The following is a 21,810-nucleotide window of genomic DNA, read 5'->3' as shown; positions in this document are numbered from 1 at the left end:
CCCCCCCCCCCTTTTTAACACTAGGAAACATTCACAGATGAACTCCAAATGGCTCTTTTCACAGGAGCTTCCGGTCTGTGTAAACCAGGCCTTAACACGATTAAAACAAAAGTCCAGCAGCCTACTTAAATACTTATTTTAACATCACTCATTATAGTTCGATAACGTGTATTTCAACGGTCTAACTCGGCAATCCCTTTGTTCGAGAGTCGTTTTCCAGGGACCAGCATGTAGCTCACACGCAATGGCCTCTAGAGGGCGCTGGTCACAGCGCGGCCGCAGCTTTCTCCCTAAGACCACAAGCAACACTTCCGGTTCTGGCCGAAAGCGCCAGGAATGACGGAGCCATAGAACGTTGAAGATCGGCTGAGCTACGTGCATACTTTGGCGGTCTAATTGAAACCGGAAATATGTAGTCCAGTTCCTTTTTCTCTACCTCTTTTGCTAAATTGAACTACGGAAATGGCGCCGCAAGTTAAGACCTAAGAGCGCATCTCAGGCGAGGGAGGGTTGTGCAGGCGCAGGCGCACTTGAGAGTACGTGGGGGAAGGTTTATTTTTCCTGTCGTGCAGACTCTCGGATTCGACGAGAACGGTCAAGGGCGTGGTCTGGAGGGAGATGGGCGGGGCCAGGGTTAGAATTTTGGCGGGCGATTGAAGCGAAGGGAGAGTGGGGACCGGACTGTTGTTTAAAGGGCGGATAACAGAGGTGAGGAGGCCAGAGAGAGGGAGGCATGGCGGTGGAGGGAGACCAGATCCCTCTGTAGAAAGTAAAGGGGGGCGGTCAGTGAGGGCCAATCAGTAGAGTTACCATTTCTGGGTCGGGAAATTGCTGGAGATGTGGTCGTGTCATCTGAAGCTGTTCTTCAAGAAATATTTCACCAGTCTACCAGCATCCCAGAAATAAAGTACAGCTCTTGTAAAGATTGCAATGTGTTGTTCAAGAGCCATGCAGAGTGGCTTACTTAAGCCTTAAGCTACACAAAATGTCAGCAGACCCATGAGTTTAAAGGGGGGGTATCCCCAATCATATAATAAACTTGGTAGTGGGTTAAGAGCAAAGGGACATGCAGACCTGTTTTTGGTTCCCTGTTTGATTAGTCCTCTATGTCTCAGATGATATTTTCACTCTCAGTCAATTCTATGATAAATGAATGATATTCCATCCAATATACCGTTTTTCCTTATTAAGGCTGATATTTATCTTGGTTTTCCCCCCTAGAAGTCTTGGTGCTGTGAGAATATGGATGGTGAGTTTTGAGTTGTCTTTGGATTTTTGGATTTTTTTTACAAGCAAGTATTCATTATGCTTTTTATCCTGCTCGTACATGGGGTTGTCAGTCATCTACCCTCAGTTTACTAATCAAATGCATACCCCCGCTGAGCTTCAGAAACGAAATTCTTTAGGTATTTCCAAATCTTACTGCCTTCTTACTCAAGCCTTCTTACTGTGCACCCTTAACATCGGTAAACTAATCTTACATGAAAGTTTCAACAAACCGTGTGAGCCATACTTGAGGCAGGCATGTTTAGTATACGTAAATGTATTATGTTGCTGAGCAATACGCTGTATTTCATAGTCATTTCATAAGGTAAACTGTGATTTGCCATTAAGCTGCCCAGCTCTTCAAGTTCACACAATTTCTCCTTCCTTATTTAGTTTTAAAAAAAAACACAGGAAAAAGGTGCAGGGGGGAAATTAAATTAAATTTTAAAATACAAAAATATATGCATAAAGTCAAAGTAAAAATGTAACAGTGGTGGCAGATCTATATGTTTCCATAAGCAGCTTCCAATTATCTAAATATAAGTCCGTACACAATCAAAAATAGGAGAAAGAGGGTGGCCTTGTCTAGTATCTTTGTCAAGAAGGAAAATAGGTCATTGGTCAGTAACATAGATCTGGAAGATGAGTAAAAAAAAATTCTAATCCGCTTCAAAAATTTACAAGGAAAACTGGATGTAGTCAGTGCAGCAAATTCCACTTTATATTGTCAAAAACTTTTTCAGCATCAAGTAAGAGTATAGCAACTTGATCAGATCTGTTACTATTTAAAGCAGTCAGATAATTGAGCAGCCTAAGATTATCAGAGCCTCCCTTACCTTGTATAAATCCAACCTGGTCTACATGTACCAAAGCTGTAAGCTATGGGAGAGTTTCACCCCACTCCTGGGTCCTGAACCACTGTTTAAGAGCTGCTGTCTTGTTCCTCTGTCACAACTTGATAGGTTTCCACAACCAAAAGCACAAGAGTTTTGTCATGAGAACTGAATCACTGACTTCAACAACTGGGGCAAATTATAGCCTTTAAACTAAGACACAGATGTTGTAACACCTCTGCCACTTCAAATGGGTGATTTTAGTGAGTGAAATTCTTTCCAATATTTAGGAATTTTGTAATGTAGGGTTACCCATTTAGCCCATTGAATCAATGCTGGACATGTAGAGGATTACACTGAAATGCTATTGAAGTGTTACTCAGCTTGCATCTTTTTTTGAACTCAGGCGGAGAATTCTTTGAGTTCATGGAATATAAAATAATTAAAGATTAATGTCCTATCCAGAATTATATATGTTTTAGTGTATTAGCTATTTCTGTTTCTAAATAGCTAGTATTTTCTAAACAACTCAATAACTTGATCTAATGCTTTGTTGTTGTTTTTGAGGCTAATGATGGAAGCCAAATAATTAGTTATAAAAATGAACAGATGCCAAGAGAAAAGAAGGGATTTAGCCTCCTTCCTTTATGATTCAAAACTGAACCTTTTGGTTGGTCCCTAGTAAGATACTGGCCACTTTTTCTATCCCCTGCACAATTTGGTAAACCTCTTTAAAGACCCACCCCCCTTCCCCGGTTCTCTTTTTTCCAAAATGGAAAACCTCAAATTCCTTAACCTTTCCTCGAGAGAAGAGGGTCAGATTCCTTCATAATTTTAATTGCCCTTTTCTACCCTTTTTCTTGCTCTACAATATCCTTTCTCAGATGTAGCAACCAGAATTGTACACACCGGCCCTGACAGTGTTGGTGGCTTTTGAATGTTGAAAAATTTGGTCTTGCTTCTTCTACAACAGTGGTTCTCAACCTGTGGTCGGGACCCCTTTGGGGGTGGAATGACCCTTTCACAGGGATCGCCTAAGACTCTCTGCATCAGTGTTCTCCATCTGTAAAATGGATAAATGTTAGGGTTGGGGGTCACCACAGAATGAGGAACTGTATTAAAGGGTCGCGGCATTAGGAAGGTTGAGAACCATGGTTCTACAAAAAGGAACAACCCCAGTCAGCAGGGCAGGGGTTGCGTTTTGTGATGGATTTGCCAGGAGATATGAAGGTAGCCTAGCTGATTTGTGCTGACCTTGGCAGCTGTGTGTGTTTTCTGCCCCTCAGCTGGTTTGTGAAAGGCAGCCTGGGAAGTGGAAGCGAGTGATGCTTCTGAGTGGGCTTGAATCTGAGGCCTAAAGCATGCATTGTCTTTTTCTAATGAAGGATGTCACTAGACTGAGGCTTGTGAATCTTAAATTCAGTTTGAGATTTATTTGTGCTTTCTGGTGATTTGTTAAGCTTGACTTTTTGTATTTATCTCATCACAGCAGATGATAGTTTAGACTTGCTGGCTTCCTTATTAGAGGAGAATGAGACAACTGCCAAGGAAGATCCTGATGAGAAGACCCTTGGTGAGGCTGTAGATGGAGACCCTGATGAGTACGATGAACTCTTTGATGCCGAAGATGATGCTTCATACTCTGAGGAGCTGGATTCTGGCGAGGGAGAATCTGGGGACTGCAAGGAAAATGTGGCAGGGTTGTTTGGAGATGTGGGCGACCTCTCGGAAGAGGAGGAAGATGAAACTGCACAGGAATTGCCTCAGCCTCTATCAAAGGAAGATCTTCAAGGTTTCTCCCAGCTCCCACTTACCCCAATCTCTCTCTTTTAACTTTAACTTTAACTTTAAATTTAACCAATGAAGATCTTCAAGGTTTCTCCCAGCCCCCACTTACCCCAATCTCTCTCTCTCTTTTAACTGTAAATTATTAAACTATAGCAGCATCAAAGAAAGGAACAAAAACAGACCAAATAAGTACACTGTCAAAGGTTTAACCCATTACATACTTTCCAGTTGAACATAAAAAACAAGAAAATGATCATTGAGTAATCCTAATTCTACTTCCAGCTATTCTGTTGCCAGATTTTCAAGGTTATGTAATTGGTCATTATTTCTTGTCTTTGCAGCAGTGATCTGTGTGTCAAAGTTGAGGCATCAGCATGTGACAGAATTCAAATACCAGAAGTCCTCTGGCACCTGAAAGCAAAGGCCTGCCTGTGGCATTTCTGTTCAAAGCTGAAAAGTGTACCAATAAGCAGAATTCAGACCAACTGCAATCCGTGTTTATTGCTTTGAATTATCACTCTGCTTATTGGTACATTTCAGGCCTTTAAACCTAATTTTTAGAAGGATTCAGTAGTGCAGACACTGCCTTAAAACAAGAGAGTCGATTTCCTTGTGGCAGAGGCCTGCTCAGTCTTTTAGAAACCTCCAAAGACAGAAATTCCTCAGTTGCCCTTTATACTTGAGCCTTGCAAAGAATTGCTACAGGGCACATTACAAACCAAACTAGCAAGTCTTAACAGCAGCCGGAGCAATGCAACTAGCAAGGCTGGTTGTCAGAGTTCCCAAATTATTATCAAAGTTCCCAAAGTATTTTGGCTGATTGCTGTGGATAATTTTGTAGAAAAATTGAGTCTAACTTGAGTCTAGACTATAGACCGCTCCACTAAAAACGGATTGCTTGTTGACTATGGACAGCTGCTCTTGTTGAAGATGTTAAAACACTTTCACCATAGCATTGCAGGAATGCAGAACTAATAACTGGGACCTGTTGTGTAGCCTGAAAGATCAACAGAGACCACAGTGCCCAGGAGGATTTATATAATCAAAGTTGTACACTTTGAGAGCTAGAAGCCTTTTGGCAAATGCAGAGTTTGGCTTGTCTTTGTCTTAGCTTTCTGTTCTCTCTTCTGGCTTACTGTATTTAAAATTTATATTGTTCTCACATTTCTAAATTGCCCTTCCCCTGTTTACCAGACTTTCCACCAAATGGGATAGGCTGTGTCAGTATTCTTTTTCTCTCTATCTCAGATGAGCTGAGGCAATTGCAAGAGCAGATGAAAAGATTACAGGAACAGTTAAAAATAACAGCAATCGGAAAGCCAGCAAGCTCTCCCCCTGGCAAGAAAACGGCTGGTAATTTATTTATCTTTTATGTCCATTCTGCTTTCTCCCGCAACATCTCCAAACAGTATACTTGAAAACAATTAGATGATAAAAATAGTAGAACAGGGACACATTGGTGAAAGCTAGATCACGCTGAAGGTGTGCAAAATAAAAACACAAGCCTCTGTAAAACCAAACTTTGGAAACACACATAAGCAAATGTAACTTTGGGGCCCCTTACATTTTACCATGGAGGGCATTCTATAAACAGCTTCCCCTTGGGTTGATTACTTCCTAGCATGTGGTGGTAGAGACACCTGAATGAGAGTGCCGAAGCAAGTGTGGCTTGGGCAGACTGGTAATGATGCTTATTACTGAGGTAGATAAATACCTAATAAATGTGGATTTTGTATAAAAATCAGGGAAAGGTGCTGAATGCCCTGCTTGGAGTAAGAAAGCTTAATCTTGTTGAAATCATGGGGGTAAAATACATTCACACCAGCCATTAATCTGAGTCTTGGTATACTGCTTATTGAAGATGTCGTGATTGTTAGGAAAGTCTGAAATGTGCCATTTGTACTTATTTCCTTTCTAAATGAGGAGCTGTGAATGGATGGGGTACTTTGATGCTAGCTAAAAAGCTGACACTTGATACATGCAGCCTAAGACACTCCAGTTACTGGAAAAATGTGACAGTGGAACATCTTGGAATCTCTCAGTCAAAGCTCAGGATGCTTAAGCTTATACCACAATATCAGCCAGTACAAACAATATACTGTGCTTTTCTCTCTAATGGTTTACTGTGGTTTACAACATTCTTCCTTTCTCAATTTCATCCTCAAGACAGTAACTTTTTTGATGGGTTAAACTGAGAATCTGTGGCTGGCCCAAGTTCACCCAATGAGGTTCCAAGGCTGAGTAGGGGTTTGAACTGGGATCTCACTCTGCCACTGTAACCATTGCACCATGCCTCCTGGTTATCCTTTTCTTGTGTGTAATACTTAAACTAGACCAGCTGTTTCCGGGAGCATGTCATAAATTTAATTGTTAGGCATTCAGGCCTCTGATTCAGACTGAAGCTGTTGCACATACCATGTTTCTCCGAAAATAAGACAGTGTCTTATATTAATTTTTGCTCCCAACGATGCGCTATGTCTTATTTTCAGGGGATGTCTTATTTTCCCGCTCCACAGCTGCATGCTCTGGTGTTCTGTTCGACGGGCATTCTTCCAAACAAAAACTTTGCTACGTCTTACTTTCGGGGGATGCTTTATATTTAGCACTTCAGCAAAACCTCTACTATGTCTTATTCTCAGGGGATGTCTTATTTTCAGAGAAACAGGGTAGTTGGCAGGAACTCATACCATAGTCCTAATCTGAATCAGAGCGCAGTGGGCTTAATTTTTTAAAAAATATTTTCTGGCTGGATTCCTATAAAGTTCTGCAGAGCTACATCACTATGTTATATCGGCAGTTAAGCATGTTGTTTCTTCCTTGTGGTTTTAGCTCAAAAGCATCTACTAGCTGTCCTAAATCTTTGTACATTTTCCAGCATCATTTTGGCATGGGGGGTTAATTGCCCAGTAAGTCTCTCAAATAATTTTTGGTTTATCAATCAGGTAAATTGCCCATTGCCCCCTTAAGGGAGAAGAAGTCTCCCAGACTTCAAGAGTCACCATGTTTCTCAGCTCAACTCAACTCTCCTGTTCTACTGCCCTCCCAGGGCCAGAAGATGAAACCTGTGCTGTCAGGTATGGTGGTCAATTGGTTTTTTATTTACTTACAGTTTGCTTTTCTCTCAATAGATTCCACATAGTGAGTCAGTACAATCAACCAAATGGGACACTGAATAAACAGTGCATTCAGATTTTAGAAGTCTGGAACTACCAGAAAGAAACAGAAGCATTGCAAAATATTCATATGACATATTGAGCAATACAGAAAGTATATCATAAGATCTTACTTGCAATACACTCTGAACAGCAATAAAGACCATAAGTCTCAACCATTTAACCAGCTAAGTTTGTGGAAACATTTTATATGGTGCAACCCTCGTACCTGCTCAGAAAAGCCCTCTTGAATAGTTCAGTTTTGCATCATTTGTGAAAGGCCAGAAGAGTGAGAGTCTTCCTGATCACCTCAGGCAAGCCATTCCACTTGGCAGGAGTCGCAATGGAGAAAGCACAGGTATGGCCTGGTGCTGATTTTCCCACTTGCAGATTGGCAGTGATAGAAAAACGGAGTTGTCACAGTAGACAATAGGATGAGAGGTGGCTCCCCAAATAAGAGGGGCCAAAACTACAAATGGTTTTATAGATGAATAGCACTAAAGCCCATTTTAAATTAAAGTAAAATGGATTCTAGGCAGGGTGGCAGAGAGGACCCCCTCCCTCTTTCCCCCAGGAGAGCGGCCCCAGACTAGCAGCCGCCCCAGCTGGACTTAACCAAGGCCAGCGCTTGTAATCCTTGTCAGGTAGATCCTACTGTTTGTTGGGGAGGTGGGGGGGGGGGCAATGCACTACCATGGTGCGTAGGGTGGCTTTTTGAGGCAGGGGAGGTTGCAATGGGGAGGCCGATGGTGGGCTTGGCAGGGCAGCAGGTGGCAACCCACTGCTGCCCCAGTGTACCAGTTTGTTGTTTGGGGCGAGAGGAGGCTCCTGGGTCAAGGGAAGGCTTTCGGGGACAAGATGGAATGTCGCCCACCAATGGGCACACAGAACTCACTTGGTGGATCCTGCACACCTGTTGGTGGGAGGTTTGTTGGACATTCCATCCCTTAGGCAATTATGTATAAAGATAGCCAACACCTTAAACTAACCTTGGTTACTAATGGGCCACTGGAATACAAGAATCACATGGAAAGTGGTTTGCTTAGTTTCTGAAGGAAATGTATTTGATGGCAGGTGATTTCTGCAGCCAAGCTATGAATTTTTGCTCATTCTGCATTAACAGATCGGAATATTTTGTTCACAAGGGACATAGAAATGTAAAAACAACACAGGAGTGTGTCAGAGAAAGCCCTCTGATGTTGAGGAGGAAGAGATGCACAGGGCACTGCTTTCAGCATGATCACAGCAAGCATGACATAACACTGAGGGGGGGAAATTGAAACCATACTTCAGTGCTGTACTGTAGTATGTGGTCATAGGTGCTCTTGGCAAGATTGTCTGTTAACTGCTAGTTTTTGAGGGAATAAAAGCTTGACTACTGGAAATGGTAATGTTTTGCCAATTTTGAGAGGAATTGGCAGGGTGGCCAGGGTTGGTGGATACTGTGATCTTGACAGAATTTTGGGATGCAGCACCGTATATGGCCATTCATTCTTCCTCTTTGCTCCCCTCCTCTCAGAGAAGCAAACCCCAGCTCCAAGGCCAACATCAAGTTCTTTGCCCCAGCCTCTGAAGTCTCTTGCCAGAAAGAAATCTGATGTGGGCACCAGTCAGAGATCTCAAGCGCTGCAAAGTTCCAGTGCCATTAATTCAGAAGTGTCTGTGGAAACCTTTTCTGGACTGAGGATAAGGTAGCAATCTGTGGGAAAGTGGTTATGATTTTGTAGCCTAAGAGCAAGGGGAAGGGGCTCATGGTACAAAAAAATGAATGTTCTGGAATGAGGAAAGTTGAATTTTGTGAGCTGTATGAACTATGTATGTTTGGTGCAGACACCTTAGTTTTGTTTGTTGTAAAGGGGGGCATGGGGCAGTATTCAGGCAGTGAAACCTATTTGCAACCAAAGAAAAGCCTATTCAGAAGTGGGACTCTCAGATTTCTTCAGGCACTGCTTACATGCTACCAAGAATATCATTTCAATATGGAGCTACTTGAAACTTTTATGTGACTTTTCTTTTTAACCAAGAAGCAGAGATTTTCCAGCATCTGAGTTCTGTGTCTGGTACCACATTCTGAGCTTTTTTGCCTACTTGCAGGACTACAGCACAAACACTTGCTAAGAAAACCATTGAAACAATGGTTTCTGAATGTGGACAGATTCCTTTTTAACTTGTGTCTGAGATGTGCTGATTGGCCCAAATCTGGAAGTGCTGGCTGACTCCTAATGAGATGCAGCAGTTCAAGTTAGTTGAACAAAATGGATGCCTAAATGTCTCTTTCAGCAAAGAAATTAGATGGCAGCTTTATTAAAAAAAAGTCTCAGCAATTAACAATAGAATATAATGACATTTACCAAGTGCTTTTTGTAGATTTCCACAGTCTCCTTGCTAGAATTGTCTACACTGACTAGGTGAAGAGTATTGTCTGTTGCCTTGAGCAAAGGCCATTTGGTGGCATTTTACATTTGGGATGTTATAAGCAGTTCTCTCGTTTTGTCTCTCTGCACTGTTGTAGAAAACGCCGTGTGTCTTCGGCTGAAATGGAGAAGAAAATGGCTGGTCGAAGGTTTATTAGACTCTCTCAATTACAAGACAAGCTTTCATCAGGAAATCTTGAGGAAATGGACTGGGTGACTTTTGGTGTTATCATAAAGAAAGTCACTCCTCAGAGCTCCAGTAATGTAAATGGCTTCATTTTTTTCTTTTGCGTTCTCGATAGTCAGTTTTCCTAGCTGTTAATTGTCTTCTGGCGTTTTTAAAGACCAGTTACTGAATTAATAAGTTTACTGAATTAATTAATAAGTTTGAATAAGTCTAAGCTCTTACAATTCTCTTAATGTTTCTTTTTGCCAGTTCTTTACTTGTAGTCCTGTGAAGGGCACCCTTTTTGGCCAGTCATTCTGACGTCTGGAGAATTGGCCTCTGCAAAGCCGTACTGTAGAAGAGAACATGTTTGGTAGATTATTCTTTCTTTGCAGCAAACATATATGTAAGCATTGTGTTCTAACAGGATGTGATTTGTAGGGTGTCCCAAGAGTTGTTGGCATTGTGGAGTTTCTGTTTGCATTCTCTTTACACATTACAATCTCTTCCAGGGTAAAACGTTCAGCATCTGGCGCTTGAATGACCTGTGTGAGTTCAATAGATGTGTCTCTTTGTTTCTCTTTGGTGACGTTCACAAAGATCACTGGAAAACAGACCAAGGCATGGTCATTGGGCTGCTCAATGCTAATCCCATGAAATCAAAGGAAGGGTCGAATGAGGTATGTATCCCTTGCCCCTTTTTTCTCTTTGACAAAATTTACTTGGCTCCTGTATCAGAAAGTCTCAGCTTTCCATCTGCCCAACCACAATGGATACATTCCCAGCCTCAAGAGATAAAAATGATAGAACACTGAAGCCAAATGCACGACACTCAAGTGAAGCAAAGTACTACATTGGCAAGGAAGGAAATGGCAGATAAAAAGTAATATTCATATTAAAGAGATATTTATTTATATTCATCTATTTGATTTTTTTCAAAGCGGAACATCAGTTGCTCCCCACTCCTTCTCAGGCAGCCTCCCTCATCTTAGCTAATCTGCCACTAGGACTTATTGTTTCTCTGAGGGCATCTGTGCCAGTCTTAAAGCAGAGCAGCCTTGTTTAACTGTGTTTCACGGCAGGGTTAATGACAATATTTGTGGGAGGACAAGCAGTCCTGAGGTAAACAGGCAAGAACTACCATTCAGACATCTTGACACCATGGTTGTTTTGAGGATAAAATGCCCCTGGTTGTGGACTGGGAAAAGTGACATCAGAAGACAAAGAAAAAGAGGATCCCCTGCCCCGCTGCGATGTCTCCAAAACAAAACCACACCTCAGGTTTCTAGGCTTGTCAGCGCTGCTTCAGCCAATGGCAGATTTTGAGGGTGGTGGCTGGTGTCTAGGAACGAGCTGTCCCCAGATAAAATCCCATCACTTGCAGCTTAGAGAACCAGAAGCATCAGTAATTAACAGGAAGCAACCTTGCCCAGCACAGACCCATGGTTGCTTTTGACACTCCTGTTAATTAGTTCACTGGTTTCAGTTACTAGGTGAAAGGGGGAGGTTATCCTGGGTTTGGATACTTGAACTCACAGCAACATCACCATAAAACAAAATAGGCTTTATTAGAAAGAAAAGCGTCTAAAAACAATTTAGTCTCAGTGAAGGTTCAAGCACAAAGAAACAATAAAGTAAACTTTCCCCTTTTTTTGTTAAGTCGCAGTGAACTTATGGTGACCCTCAGGGTTTTCAAGGCAAAGAACTTCAGATCTGGTTTATTATTGCCTTCTGCCTAGTGACCCTGTTATTCTTTGATGCCCTTCCATCCAAATACCAACTGACCCTGCTTAGCTTCCAAAATTTGGCAAGATGAGTCTATCCTAAATACACATACTGAAAAAGGTTCTTACAGCACAAATGTTAACTTCCTAAGGCCGTGGTGGCGAACCTCTTGCACTCCAGATGTTCATGGACTACAATTCCCATCAGCTCCTGCCAGCATGGCCAATAAGCAAGCAGCATAATCCAATTGGCCATGCTGGCAGGGGCTGATGGGAATTGTAGTTCATGAACATCTGGTGTGCAAGAGGTTCGCCACCACTGTCCTAAGGCTTTAGCAAATTTGCTCTTCTGGAACTTTTAAGAACAGGACATTTAAGACAGAGGACTTGCTTTGACAATATCTTTATGAATGACTATAAATATGAATGAAACTAATTCAATATTATCATTAATGACTATAATTATGAATGAAACTAATTCATGAATGTACTGCATATAATTGAATTTTGATTTGAAAGCTATATGATTGATCTATATTAGAAAATAATTGTGAATTAAAGTAATTCAAGTATGTTTTGTATACAGTTTTTGGATTATTCTATAAGATTAGAAAATGTTTAACAGATAAGATCCACCATTAGACTGTTTAAATAATATACTATTACATTACATTGAGTTGAAACCAAATAGCCATTGCCTCATGTGTAACGCGGTTCTTGTTGCTTGCTTAGTCGTTACAAACATTCTTTCTGTGTTTCTGTTTAGCAAATTCAGTTCAAAAGCAAGCAGCATAATCCAAAATAGATGTAACGCAGCAAAGTGCACATGGCAGGTAAAGGATGAAGGATAAGACTTAACAGAATAGTCTGTATTTATAGGAAACTTAAGCCATTGATCTTCTGACCTACAACCAATCAGAATACTGTCCCAAAAAATACTGGAAGATCGTCAGACCTCCCCTTTCACCCAGTCCTACTGAAACCAGTGAACTAATTAACAGGAGTGTCAAAAGCAACCTTGAGGTGGGAATGGTCTGTGCTGGGCAAGGTTGCTTCCTGTTAATTACTGATGCTTCTGGTTCTCTAAGCTGCAAGTGATGGGATTTTATCTGGGGACAGCTCGTTCCTAGACACCAGCCACCACCCTCAAAATCTGCCATTGGCTGAAGCAGCGCTGACAAGCCTAGAAACCTGAGGTGTGGTTTTGTTTTGGAGACATCGCAGCGGGGCAGGGGATCCTCTTTTTCTTTGTCTTCTGATGTCACTTTTCCCAGTCCACAACCAGGGGCATTTTATCCTCCAACCAGTAGATGGTCAGTGCTTTCTGTTCGTGTTGTTTCTCCTTAGGTGTGTCTGTCTGTCGATCATCCCCAGAAGATCTTACTTTTGGGTGAGGCCATGGATTTGGGAACCTGCAAAGCTAGGAAGAAAAATGGAGAGCCTTGCACACAGATGGTTAATCTGGTGGGTAAACTTTTGCTGGATTTCCATTAACCTGGTGTGGATGTTAGGAGGTCATCTGGATGCTTTCTGGGAGACCTGTGGGTTGCTTTTGGGATATTGCAAAAAACGGGGAGTATCAAAGACAAAATGGGTGAGGGGGTGGCAAAACTTTCCACCCAGCAGATCCTCTTGTTTTTCCTGTGAGAAAAAAAGAATTTGTTAAGCTGAGCAGTACTAAGGGTTACTTTCTCATTGCCTCTTCCTTCAGAACAGTTGCGAGTATTGCCAGTATCATGTCCAATCACAGTACCGGCGGCTCAGTTCAAAGCGGGCAGATCTGCAGTCAACCTTCTCAGTCACTCGGGCTCCAAAAAGGACTGCGAAGAAGGCCCTTGGCTTGAAGGAGAGACTTTGTCAAGATGGATTTTATTATGGAGGGGTTTCCTCAGCAGCCTATGCAGCCACAGCGTAAGCAACCAAATTTCCTTTCCTGTTTTCCTTTACTAAAGATGCGGCTGGCAAAGGGTTCCAGTTCCGGCGTCTGTACTGATAGACGTTTAGTTCTGAAGCTCTGTCAAGCCCCTGGGACGTGCTCACAGCACTGCAGGGTACCGCTCTTCTACAGTTTTGTACTGCATAGTCCAGGATTTCTTTTTGAGAAAGATGAGCTCCTGCTCTTGTAGAATGGGAGCCGATGGTAGCATTTAGACAACTACTTCCAGATGCACACTCTGAACTTGGCTTTCTGTTTCAAGGTGTTGTTCCCTTTCTTCTCCTTCAGAGCAGCAGCTGCCGCTCCCAAGAAGAAGATCCAAACTACTCTATCCAGTTTAGTTGTGAAAGGAGTCGACGCAATTCTGCAGGAAACGAAGCAAAAACTGGGTAATGATTATGGTTGTAAAGCATTTCTGCAGTTGACAAGCTTCCACCCTGCATCAATAAGAGATCCCCACTTTAGGCTTTGCTTGTGAAGGGCCCCTGTCTTGCACTCTTCATGCTAGTTGCTGGTTCAGAAGACCAAGGCAATTGGCAAAGCGTGGCTGAGCTTTTCTTTTGCACAGTGGTCTCATCCTAGGATTTAGACTTTGTTGTGCAGGTGTCAGCAGGTAAACATGTAAAGCCCTGAGCCCTCAAGGGGAGGGCAGTATACAAATTTAAATAAATAATGAAACTATTTGGCATGTATGTGAGACTTCCTTGCCTAAACACCTGCCTGGAGGAGCCCCACTGCCAAAACCTTAGTCCTCTACTTCTTTGTTTCAGGATTGCCAACGTGTTCTGAGGAATTCAAAGAACTGTTGGCCACGCCCTCCTTTGGTGCACGAAACCTAAACCGGCACTTAGCCAAAGCCAATGCATCAGGTATGTGGGAAGGGAGGCTGGAATGCATTTGGCCCTTGTGGGAGAAAGGCTACCTCCTGTGCCACTTATTTTCCCTTCTTCTCCCTGTTTCCCTCACCAGCAGCACTGACTGGAAAGCCAAGTCCAGCTTTCCAATCCATCTCTGCCTCCGTCTTGCTGAAACAGCAGAAGCAGCAAATGCTGGAATCCAGGAAAAGGAAGTCTGAAGAACTGCAGAGGCGGTAAGTACTTTGTGTGTGTACTTGGATTTAGACGTATTGTCTTAAAGAAAAAATTCAAATGAAGGCAGCTGCAGGTAAATAACCATCATGGGGCATGATTACTAGGAGCCCAAAAGAGGCCTTCAAGGTTCATTGAATCAGATCAGTAGTTTGTGGTACTAGAAACGTTAAGGTTTCAGAATTTCCCTTTTTAGTGGATCAGAATTTCCCTTTTTAGTGGAACATCTCATGTTTTCCATCTCTTTGCAATCTCTGTTTTTGCTGCTACAATTATGCTTGGCTTCAGTTCTGTTTCCCCTTGGATACAGAAGCTTTCATGTAGTAAAACAGAGGGACCTGCAGGACCAATCATATTGTACCCTATAATTTCCTTTATTTAGTCTAATATTTATTCAAGGCTGGATTTATCTATAGGCTTGGCAGGCTGAAGCCTGGGGCCTCAAATTCTAGGAGTCCTCTGGCCAAGGTGTATAGTGTTTTTGACACTGTCTCATAGGCATTTCTTACACATGCTGTGATAACACACTGTAGTCTCTGAACAACCCTTCAGTAATTTTCCTTGTGTAATCCTGAGTTCACTAGAGGAGCTAAAGAGTTAAGATATTCCATATAAGAAAGAAATTATTCTCAGGTTGACTGGAGGGCCTGACATTGCAGGTAGGTCCCCTCAGAAGGACTCCAACCTTGTTATAAACTACATAGTAATATTCTAGGTATAAGAATTTCTTATACTGATTGCTGAAAGGGGGGGTGTTTATATTAATTGGCTACTAGCTTGTATTTTTCACTCCATTTACTTAATGATTTGCTCCATGCGCTGGTCACTCTTTAAATTGGGAGGGCTGTTTGGCTGTTGACTTGAGAGGCTTTTTCTAATGTGAGGTGATTCTTGCAGAGGTGTAGAAAACAGTTTGATAACTAGTGCTCAAGCAGGAATCTGTGGATTTGAAAATCTTCCTGCCACCCTCTCCTCTCATACATAACTGTAGTTTCTGTCTTCTGGTTTAAGGTTTCTGCAAACGACAAATAACGCAAGTGGCCCAGCACTGCCCTCTTCCTTAGGGCCGTCTGCACTGCTGTCTCCAACTCCAGGGGCTGAATTCCCAAAAACTGCAAAACTGTCCAGCCCCCAAACACCTAGACTTGCCACGGGGTTCTCCGAAGGAGATGATATTCTCTTCTTTGACAAATTGGCTCCTTCAACATTGAAACCAAATGGCTTGGCAGAGGCTAAAAAGGTAACTTTTCATTGGAAGCTCTTAATGCTGTCCACAAGATGCCTGCTAAAAGCTCAGCATTCAGTCAAATGCAACTTCTACTCGTGTGCATGTTTATCATTCCAAGTCGAGTGATAGTTTTTTGATAGAGGTGATAGCTACTTAGCAGATTTTGGAGACAGCAGAGCATGTAGAGGTTCAGGAAATTCTGGAGCTTGCTGTATGGTTTATAAATTGAATATGATAGAAATTTTGGGCGTCCCATGAACAAAGAAGCATGGACATTAATTCAGATTACAGATATACTTCCATCTCATTGGACTAGGAAGTTCTTCAGAAGACCCTAGGAGGCATTCCCTTTGTATCTGCAGGGAAACTCCCTCCTCTTCAGAGGTAGTTGCCCTCATCATAGGAGGATGCTTGGTTTTGGTGTCTTTCAACATTTTGTAATTGCCCCTCCCCTATGACATCCATTTTATGATTGGCCTCGCAAGGCAGCCATTTGGTAGTTGTTCCTGCTATATTTTCTGAAAATTCCAAAAGGTTCGCAGGCTCAACAAAATTTGGGCTGCTAATATAGAATTAGGCCAAGTATCTCAAGTGGAGCAGAGAGATTAAATATGTTTGGTCTGCAGTTTAAGCTTTGCTGGATTTCTTTCCTTGAGCATGTTTGTGATCCCCGAATATGCATCTTCTTTCCTTCACTGTTTTCAGATAGCAGCTATAAATAAACTGCGTGCAAAGGGCCGGATCCTTTCCAAAATTGACCCAAACAGCATAAAACGGAAACGATCCAATTCTGACATTCTAGAAACTGCTGAGAAAATCCAGAAAAATATTTCTGCATCAGAAGGTTCGTAAGTACACAGAATCAAAATGAAAGATGGTGTTAAGCTTAGCTTTATAAAACTGCCATGTCACTAGGTTTATTTGCCTTGGTGCAGATCTGCCGCTGTGACAGGCTGACTCCAAAGACTTGCATAGAGAGGAGTGAATGGACCAAATCTGAATGGCTGCAGCAGGAGCACTCAAATAGAATGCATTGATCTGGTCCCTGTTGAAGCAGAAATATCCTTGGGCATAATGGTTACATGTGTGCAGATATGTATATCCTGTCTCTTTGATCTTCTAGATAATGATACTGATGCGGTAGAACCTGTTCAAAAGAAACGTTGTGAACAGCTTTCGTATTTGGAATCTGAAGAATTTCAAGAGATCCTGCATGCCAGATCCAAACATACAGGTGTCCTTAAGGAGGTAAGCTTAAAAGACAAATCCTGTTGAAAAATCTCAGAATGAATTCTGAATCTTAAACAGCTGTCATTATGCAAATCCTGGGCTGTTTTCCAGCTTCTGACTAAAGAGCTCATTGTTAGTTTGACAATGTTGCAGTACAACATGAGGGCTAGAGACTTACTTTAGCTCAGTGGAGCAGGGGTGTTGCTGTTTTGAAACTGTCTGATGGGAGTCCCACATCTGGCAGAGATTCTGACATAAAAGGTTTTCTCAGGTATGGCTTCCGGACCTCCCGTTATGGGGAGAGACCATCTGCCAGCCCTGTTGCTTCAGCATCATGTGTGCTGAGATGTGATTTCCTAGGAAAACTCGAGTGGTGTAGGGTAGTTCTAGAAATCTGTGGAAGCTCTCTGGTTTTATCATAGTTTTCATTGTTCATAGAGCTACCCTGCATCACTTCCAGGTTTTCCCAGAAGTGATGCCATAGTACATGTGACAATGCTTGCCCCCTATTTCCCTGACCCTGAAGCTCCCTCCAGTCTCAGGATAGTCATGGAGAAGGACAGATATCCTGTTATCAAGAAATACAAAGAGGTCCTTCCCTTTCTTCTGTCCTCTTCCATCTTCTGGGGGTTCATAGTCATTGCTAATATTGACATTTATGATTATGGAGCTTATGCAGCTCTTCATGTAGCAAAACTGAAGCCTAGGAAAACTGAATAGTAGTCAGAAAACATTGTGATCAGTACCTTTTTATTCTTAGAAATAAGTGCTGTGTGTGAAGGTAATCTAGAGGGGTGGCCGTGTTGATCTGTTGTGACAAAACTAAAACAGAGTATTGCAGAACCCAAAGAATAACATACTTTTAATCTAGCATTAGGTTTTCTGGGCTTCATCAAGTGCCATGTAATGGAGATATTCACACGCATACAAACTACGAACAAAAAAAGTTATAAGCAGCAGGGTCTAAGGGCCATGAAATCCTGGAAGAACTCAAACGTAATTAAAGGTTGCTGATTCTCCCGCAAAGGAACTTAAAAGAGAGAAATCGCAGCAAAACTGCTGAATTAGACCTGGGATTTGTTGGCTGATACAGGTGATAGCCTGTTTTGCAATACTAGGCAGATTGCATTCTTGTCAGTTACTACTAATGTAGTTCACTATTGTGGATACTCTTTGTACTCTTCCTGATTACCTTTACTGATGTGAGCTATAATCGACCAAAACTGATACTAGAATAAAGGTGTTAGTATTAAAATCCTGCAGGATTCCTGCTTGCCAGGGTACAAAAGTATAGACAACAAGAGAGTCCACACTCCAGAACAATTTCAAAAGTTACCGCCATGTATATGGATTCAACAGCATGCTTTAGGTCAGGGGTAGGGAACCTGCGGCTCTCCAGATGTTCAGGAACTACAATTCCCATCAGCCCCTGTCAGCATGGCCAATTGGCTGACAGGAAGGGGCTGATGGGAATTGTAGTTCCTGAACATCTGGAGAGCCGCAGGTTCCCTACCCCTGCTTTAGGTTCAGGTAAAGATTTGAATGAGTTGCTTATTGCTTCTGAATGTTTGTTCCTGAAATGTGTATCCAAACACATGTTTATCAATATGTTAAAAGTCTACTTTGAACAATACTCATGCTGCAGCGCAGTTAGTGATGGTCTGGGAGATCCAGGGTCAAATATTGACTGTGACATCAAAGCTCACTGGGTGATCTTGGGTCACTGACTCTCTCAGCCCAACCTACCTCATAAGGTTGTTGTGAGGTTAAAATGGAAGAAGAGAGAACAATCTAAGCCACCCTGAGCTTCTCAGAAAAAGGACAAGATAGAGATGTTCCAGAAAAACAAGTATCATCTGTTAATTATCCAGGATTAAATTTAATCTCCTGTGTGCCATAGTTTGAAGCAGAGATGCAGGAACGCTATTTTGAGCCACTGGTGAAAAAGGAGCAAATGGAGGAGAAGATGAGGAGTATCAGAGAGTTGAAATGCCGCGTTGTGACCTGCAAGACGGTGAGCAGATTGGTTGTCTGTTGGCTAATTTGAAGCTACTCGCTGGGTCCCAACTGGTTCTGATCCCGCACAGCTTTGCCTGGTGATAGCTGGCCAGTGCTGACATAGAACACATGAATCTCTATGAGCAGCGCATCAGATCCTACAGGTGCAAGTTGTTTGCTTGCTTTGTACTTGGCTAGGAATGACTCCAGTTTGGGAGGCACCAGCACTGAGGTCCCAAACCAGCTGAGTAAAATGGGTTGTCCCCTTCAGAATACAGTGACAAAGGGCTGCTTTCTCCCAATTCTCTAAGTCGCAAACAATTAAGGAGCAGCTAGTTGTACTTTCCTGTGACAACAGTGTTTTTATTTTTAAACCACTAGCCATTTCAGAGTGTGTTACTGTCTGTTTCCCCTGCAGTGCAAGTATACTTATTTCAAACCCCTGGATTCCTGCGTGGAGCAAAATCATGATTATCACTGGCATGATGGTGTAAAGCGATTTTTTAAGTGTCCATGTGGGAACCGAGCCATCTCTCTTGACAGATTACCCAAAAAACACTGCAGGTAAGAAGACTTCACTCCTTCCCCCAGCAGGTGTGCGTGCATGCCCTGAACAATATTTGCTAATCATTCCCTCCAATAGAAAACCAAGGGGCTCCTGTTCAGCCTCTGTGGCAGAGAGATAGCATAACCCAAGGGAAGGGCACGGCTTCTGCATAGATGAGGGATGCTCTGCATATACGTGGGAAAAGACTACTTTTAAATGGGTGAGGACTCAAGTGGGGAAAACTGGAAGCTGTACATACAGGCTGTTTTCATGCTGCTGAGAAAGTGCCCTGGGCAGCAACTGGGCTGTTTGCCTCCAGCCCAGTGGAAGAAGGGAAGTCAGGATCAGGGGATGTGAGCTGGAGGGAGCACAGCTGCAGTTGTGGGATATGTTCCTGACTCCAGATCCACAAATCCCAAGTGCAAAGAGATCCCTGAATTGGGCTTTGGAAATTAGCCCTTTTGTAGGCAAGAGCCTGTTTCATCTGATGTATTAGCCAACTCAACCATTTGGCATGCTTCAGAGGCATTCAGGCACGGCGTCTGCCTTCCACTGCTTCGGTTACCCTTGCATTACAGAATATGTTGTGAGATGTTCCTTTGACCACAAACTAAACCAGCTTTGATTTTCTGTCTGTCTTTCAGTAATTGTGGCCTCTTTAAATGGGAACATGACGGAATGTTGAAGGTAAGTGTAGAGCAAGACTGCCTACCCAAGTTACTCCCTGCTTCGCTGGGCACTCTGCATCTCAAGGGTATTTTCGACACTGCCTGCTCTGTCAGGGGCTTTTGGACAAATGGCTGGTCCTGGGTAGTCACAAGACTTATCAGGTTATTTTTAAGCCATTTTTTCCTTGGACTCTTTGACATTATAGTTGCACTCCCAGGATTATTAGCAGTAGTGCATAACGCAAGTGCATAAGGGCACTGTTTATCAGCAATACAATCCATTTGGGAGATCTCTTGGGTGAGCCTCATTGAAGTGAATGGGACCCCTTGTTTTTCATCTTGCAAATGTTTTAAAGTTGGATTCTATTTCAGTGCCTAGAAACACAATCTCATCGTAAATTCCCATTTCTAGGAGAAGAAAGGTCCCAAAATTGGTGGAGAAACTCTTTTACTGAGAGGAGAAGAACATCACAAATTTCTCAACAGCATGAAGTAACTGGAAACCCCCTGAAATTCTGAAGGCAGATTGGTTTATGATGAAGCCTATGATTCTAAGTCTGGGAATGAAGTCTCTTTCTACAGACTCTGTCAGGGCATTTTGACCCTTCAACTTACTGGGGAAAGTTCCTGGTGGGCCACAGGGGAAACTACGAGCACCACATGGACCCCTTCAGGTTGATGACTCAGCCTTTGTGTGTCTCCCCCCCCCCCCCCACATCCCATATCTGATTCTTTGCTGTCAGTTTTTCTAGATGATTAGGATTAAACCATCATTCGATTTAGAAGGTGGTACGTAGGAAAATATAAATTTACAGCTCAAGAAAGTGATTAAATAGTACACTGTCCAGGTTCTGCCTTTGCCTGTGAGTATTCTGCAAGTTTCTTCAGGCCATTCAATCAAGGATTGTTTACAAAGAAGAGACACCTGAGTCCAGAGAGCCAGCCGCCACAATATCCAACCAATAAGAGAGAACGCACCCTGTCTTTCCTTGTTTTCTTATGAAGTGAACAACCCAATGTGACTCCATGCCTTACCTTTGTAGTGTGCCAGTCCACACCCCTTCACAGACCTAGAGTAATCCGTTGACGAGGAGGTGTGTTTTCTTAATGAAATGTGATTTCCTTTGCCTCTGGTCTTGATGCCATTTTTCTAGCTGACACTTTTAAATGCTTAAGATTGTTCTATACCTGGATATTTTTTATCAGCAGTTGAGTGGTGGTCTGTGGAAAGAAATAATGGGATCCCTCAAAATTAGGTCAGAAACATATGAAATAAAATTACCTTATAAAGTAGTATATTAACCTTTAGAGGAAATCCTCAATTGGTTGTCTTCCAATCTTCCTCTAGATGTGCCAGTGGCTTGAACTGTACATTTTGCAAAAATTTTACCCGTATGTGATGCTGCTATTTCCACCATGTGATTTCTTGCTTTCGGTTTAGTCCATTCCTATTACTCTTTGTCTGCTCAGTAAACAGCGGAGTGTACAATTTGATAGACAGTTAATGGAAATGTGTTGACAATTGTAAATATGAACCTGCAATACTGAGATTAAATTTTTAGAAGCTATCTGGGAATCTGTTGGTGAATGGTACAGGTTTAAAAAGGCCAGCATGTATTATTGCAATAAAGAGTACCTAGGTATCATTTCTAAAAGCCAGTAAGTTCTTTTACATGTGTCTGATTTTCTTGGCTTGCTGAAGTGCCATAAATGACTGGTGGCTTTAAAAGATGGTTTTGGATCTGCCTAAGAACTTGATAACAGCATCTTTG

The 21,810-nt window shown here is 42.4% G+C and overlaps 1 protein-coding gene across 5 annotated transcripts; it reads left to right on the top strand.

The window, feature by feature from the left end:
- The first annotated feature begins 434 nt into the window (after positions 1-434).
- MCM10 (minichromosome maintenance 10 replication initiation factor) lies at positions 435-21,697 on the top strand. 5 transcript variants are annotated; one of them, XM_048502249.1, is made up of 20 exons: positions 435-536; positions 1,222-1,249; positions 3,589-3,891; positions 5,136-5,240; positions 6,830-6,961; positions 8,559-8,730; positions 9,552-9,717; positions 10,132-10,299; positions 12,691-12,807; positions 13,055-13,254; positions 13,568-13,668; positions 14,050-14,148; positions 14,249-14,369; positions 15,379-15,607; positions 16,301-16,439; positions 16,719-16,843; positions 18,726-18,839; positions 19,242-19,387; positions 20,015-20,057; positions 20,451-21,697. In XM_048502249.1, the coding sequence occupies exons 2-20, from the start codon at positions 1,243-1,245 to the stop codon at positions 20,532-20,534; spliced, it is 2,571 nt and encodes an 856-aa protein (XP_048358206.1). In that variant the 5' UTR covers positions 435-536; positions 1,222-1,242; the 3' UTR covers positions 20,535-21,697. The 5 variants fall into 5 exon arrangements, with proteins under 5 accessions (XP_048358206.1, XP_048358210.1, XP_048358208.1 ...); XM_048502253.1 differs by lacking the exon at positions 435-536 and adding an exon at positions 578-708 and having other exon boundaries at positions 3,592-3,891; XM_048502251.1 differs by lacking the exon at positions 435-536 and adding an exon at positions 578-708 and having other exon boundaries at positions 14,252-14,369.
- Positions 21,698-21,810: the final 113 nt, after the last annotated feature.

Source organism: Sphaerodactylus townsendi, linkage group LG06 (genome assembly GCF_021028975.2).
Source record: "Sphaerodactylus townsendi isolate TG3544 linkage group LG06, MPM_Stown_v2.3, whole genome shotgun sequence".
NCBI lineage: Eukaryota > Metazoa > Chordata > Lepidosauria > Squamata > Sphaerodactylidae > Sphaerodactylus > Sphaerodactylus townsendi.
The sequence above is the reverse complement of the archived record's forward strand: the minus strand, read 5'-3'. Positions and strand labels throughout refer to the sequence as shown.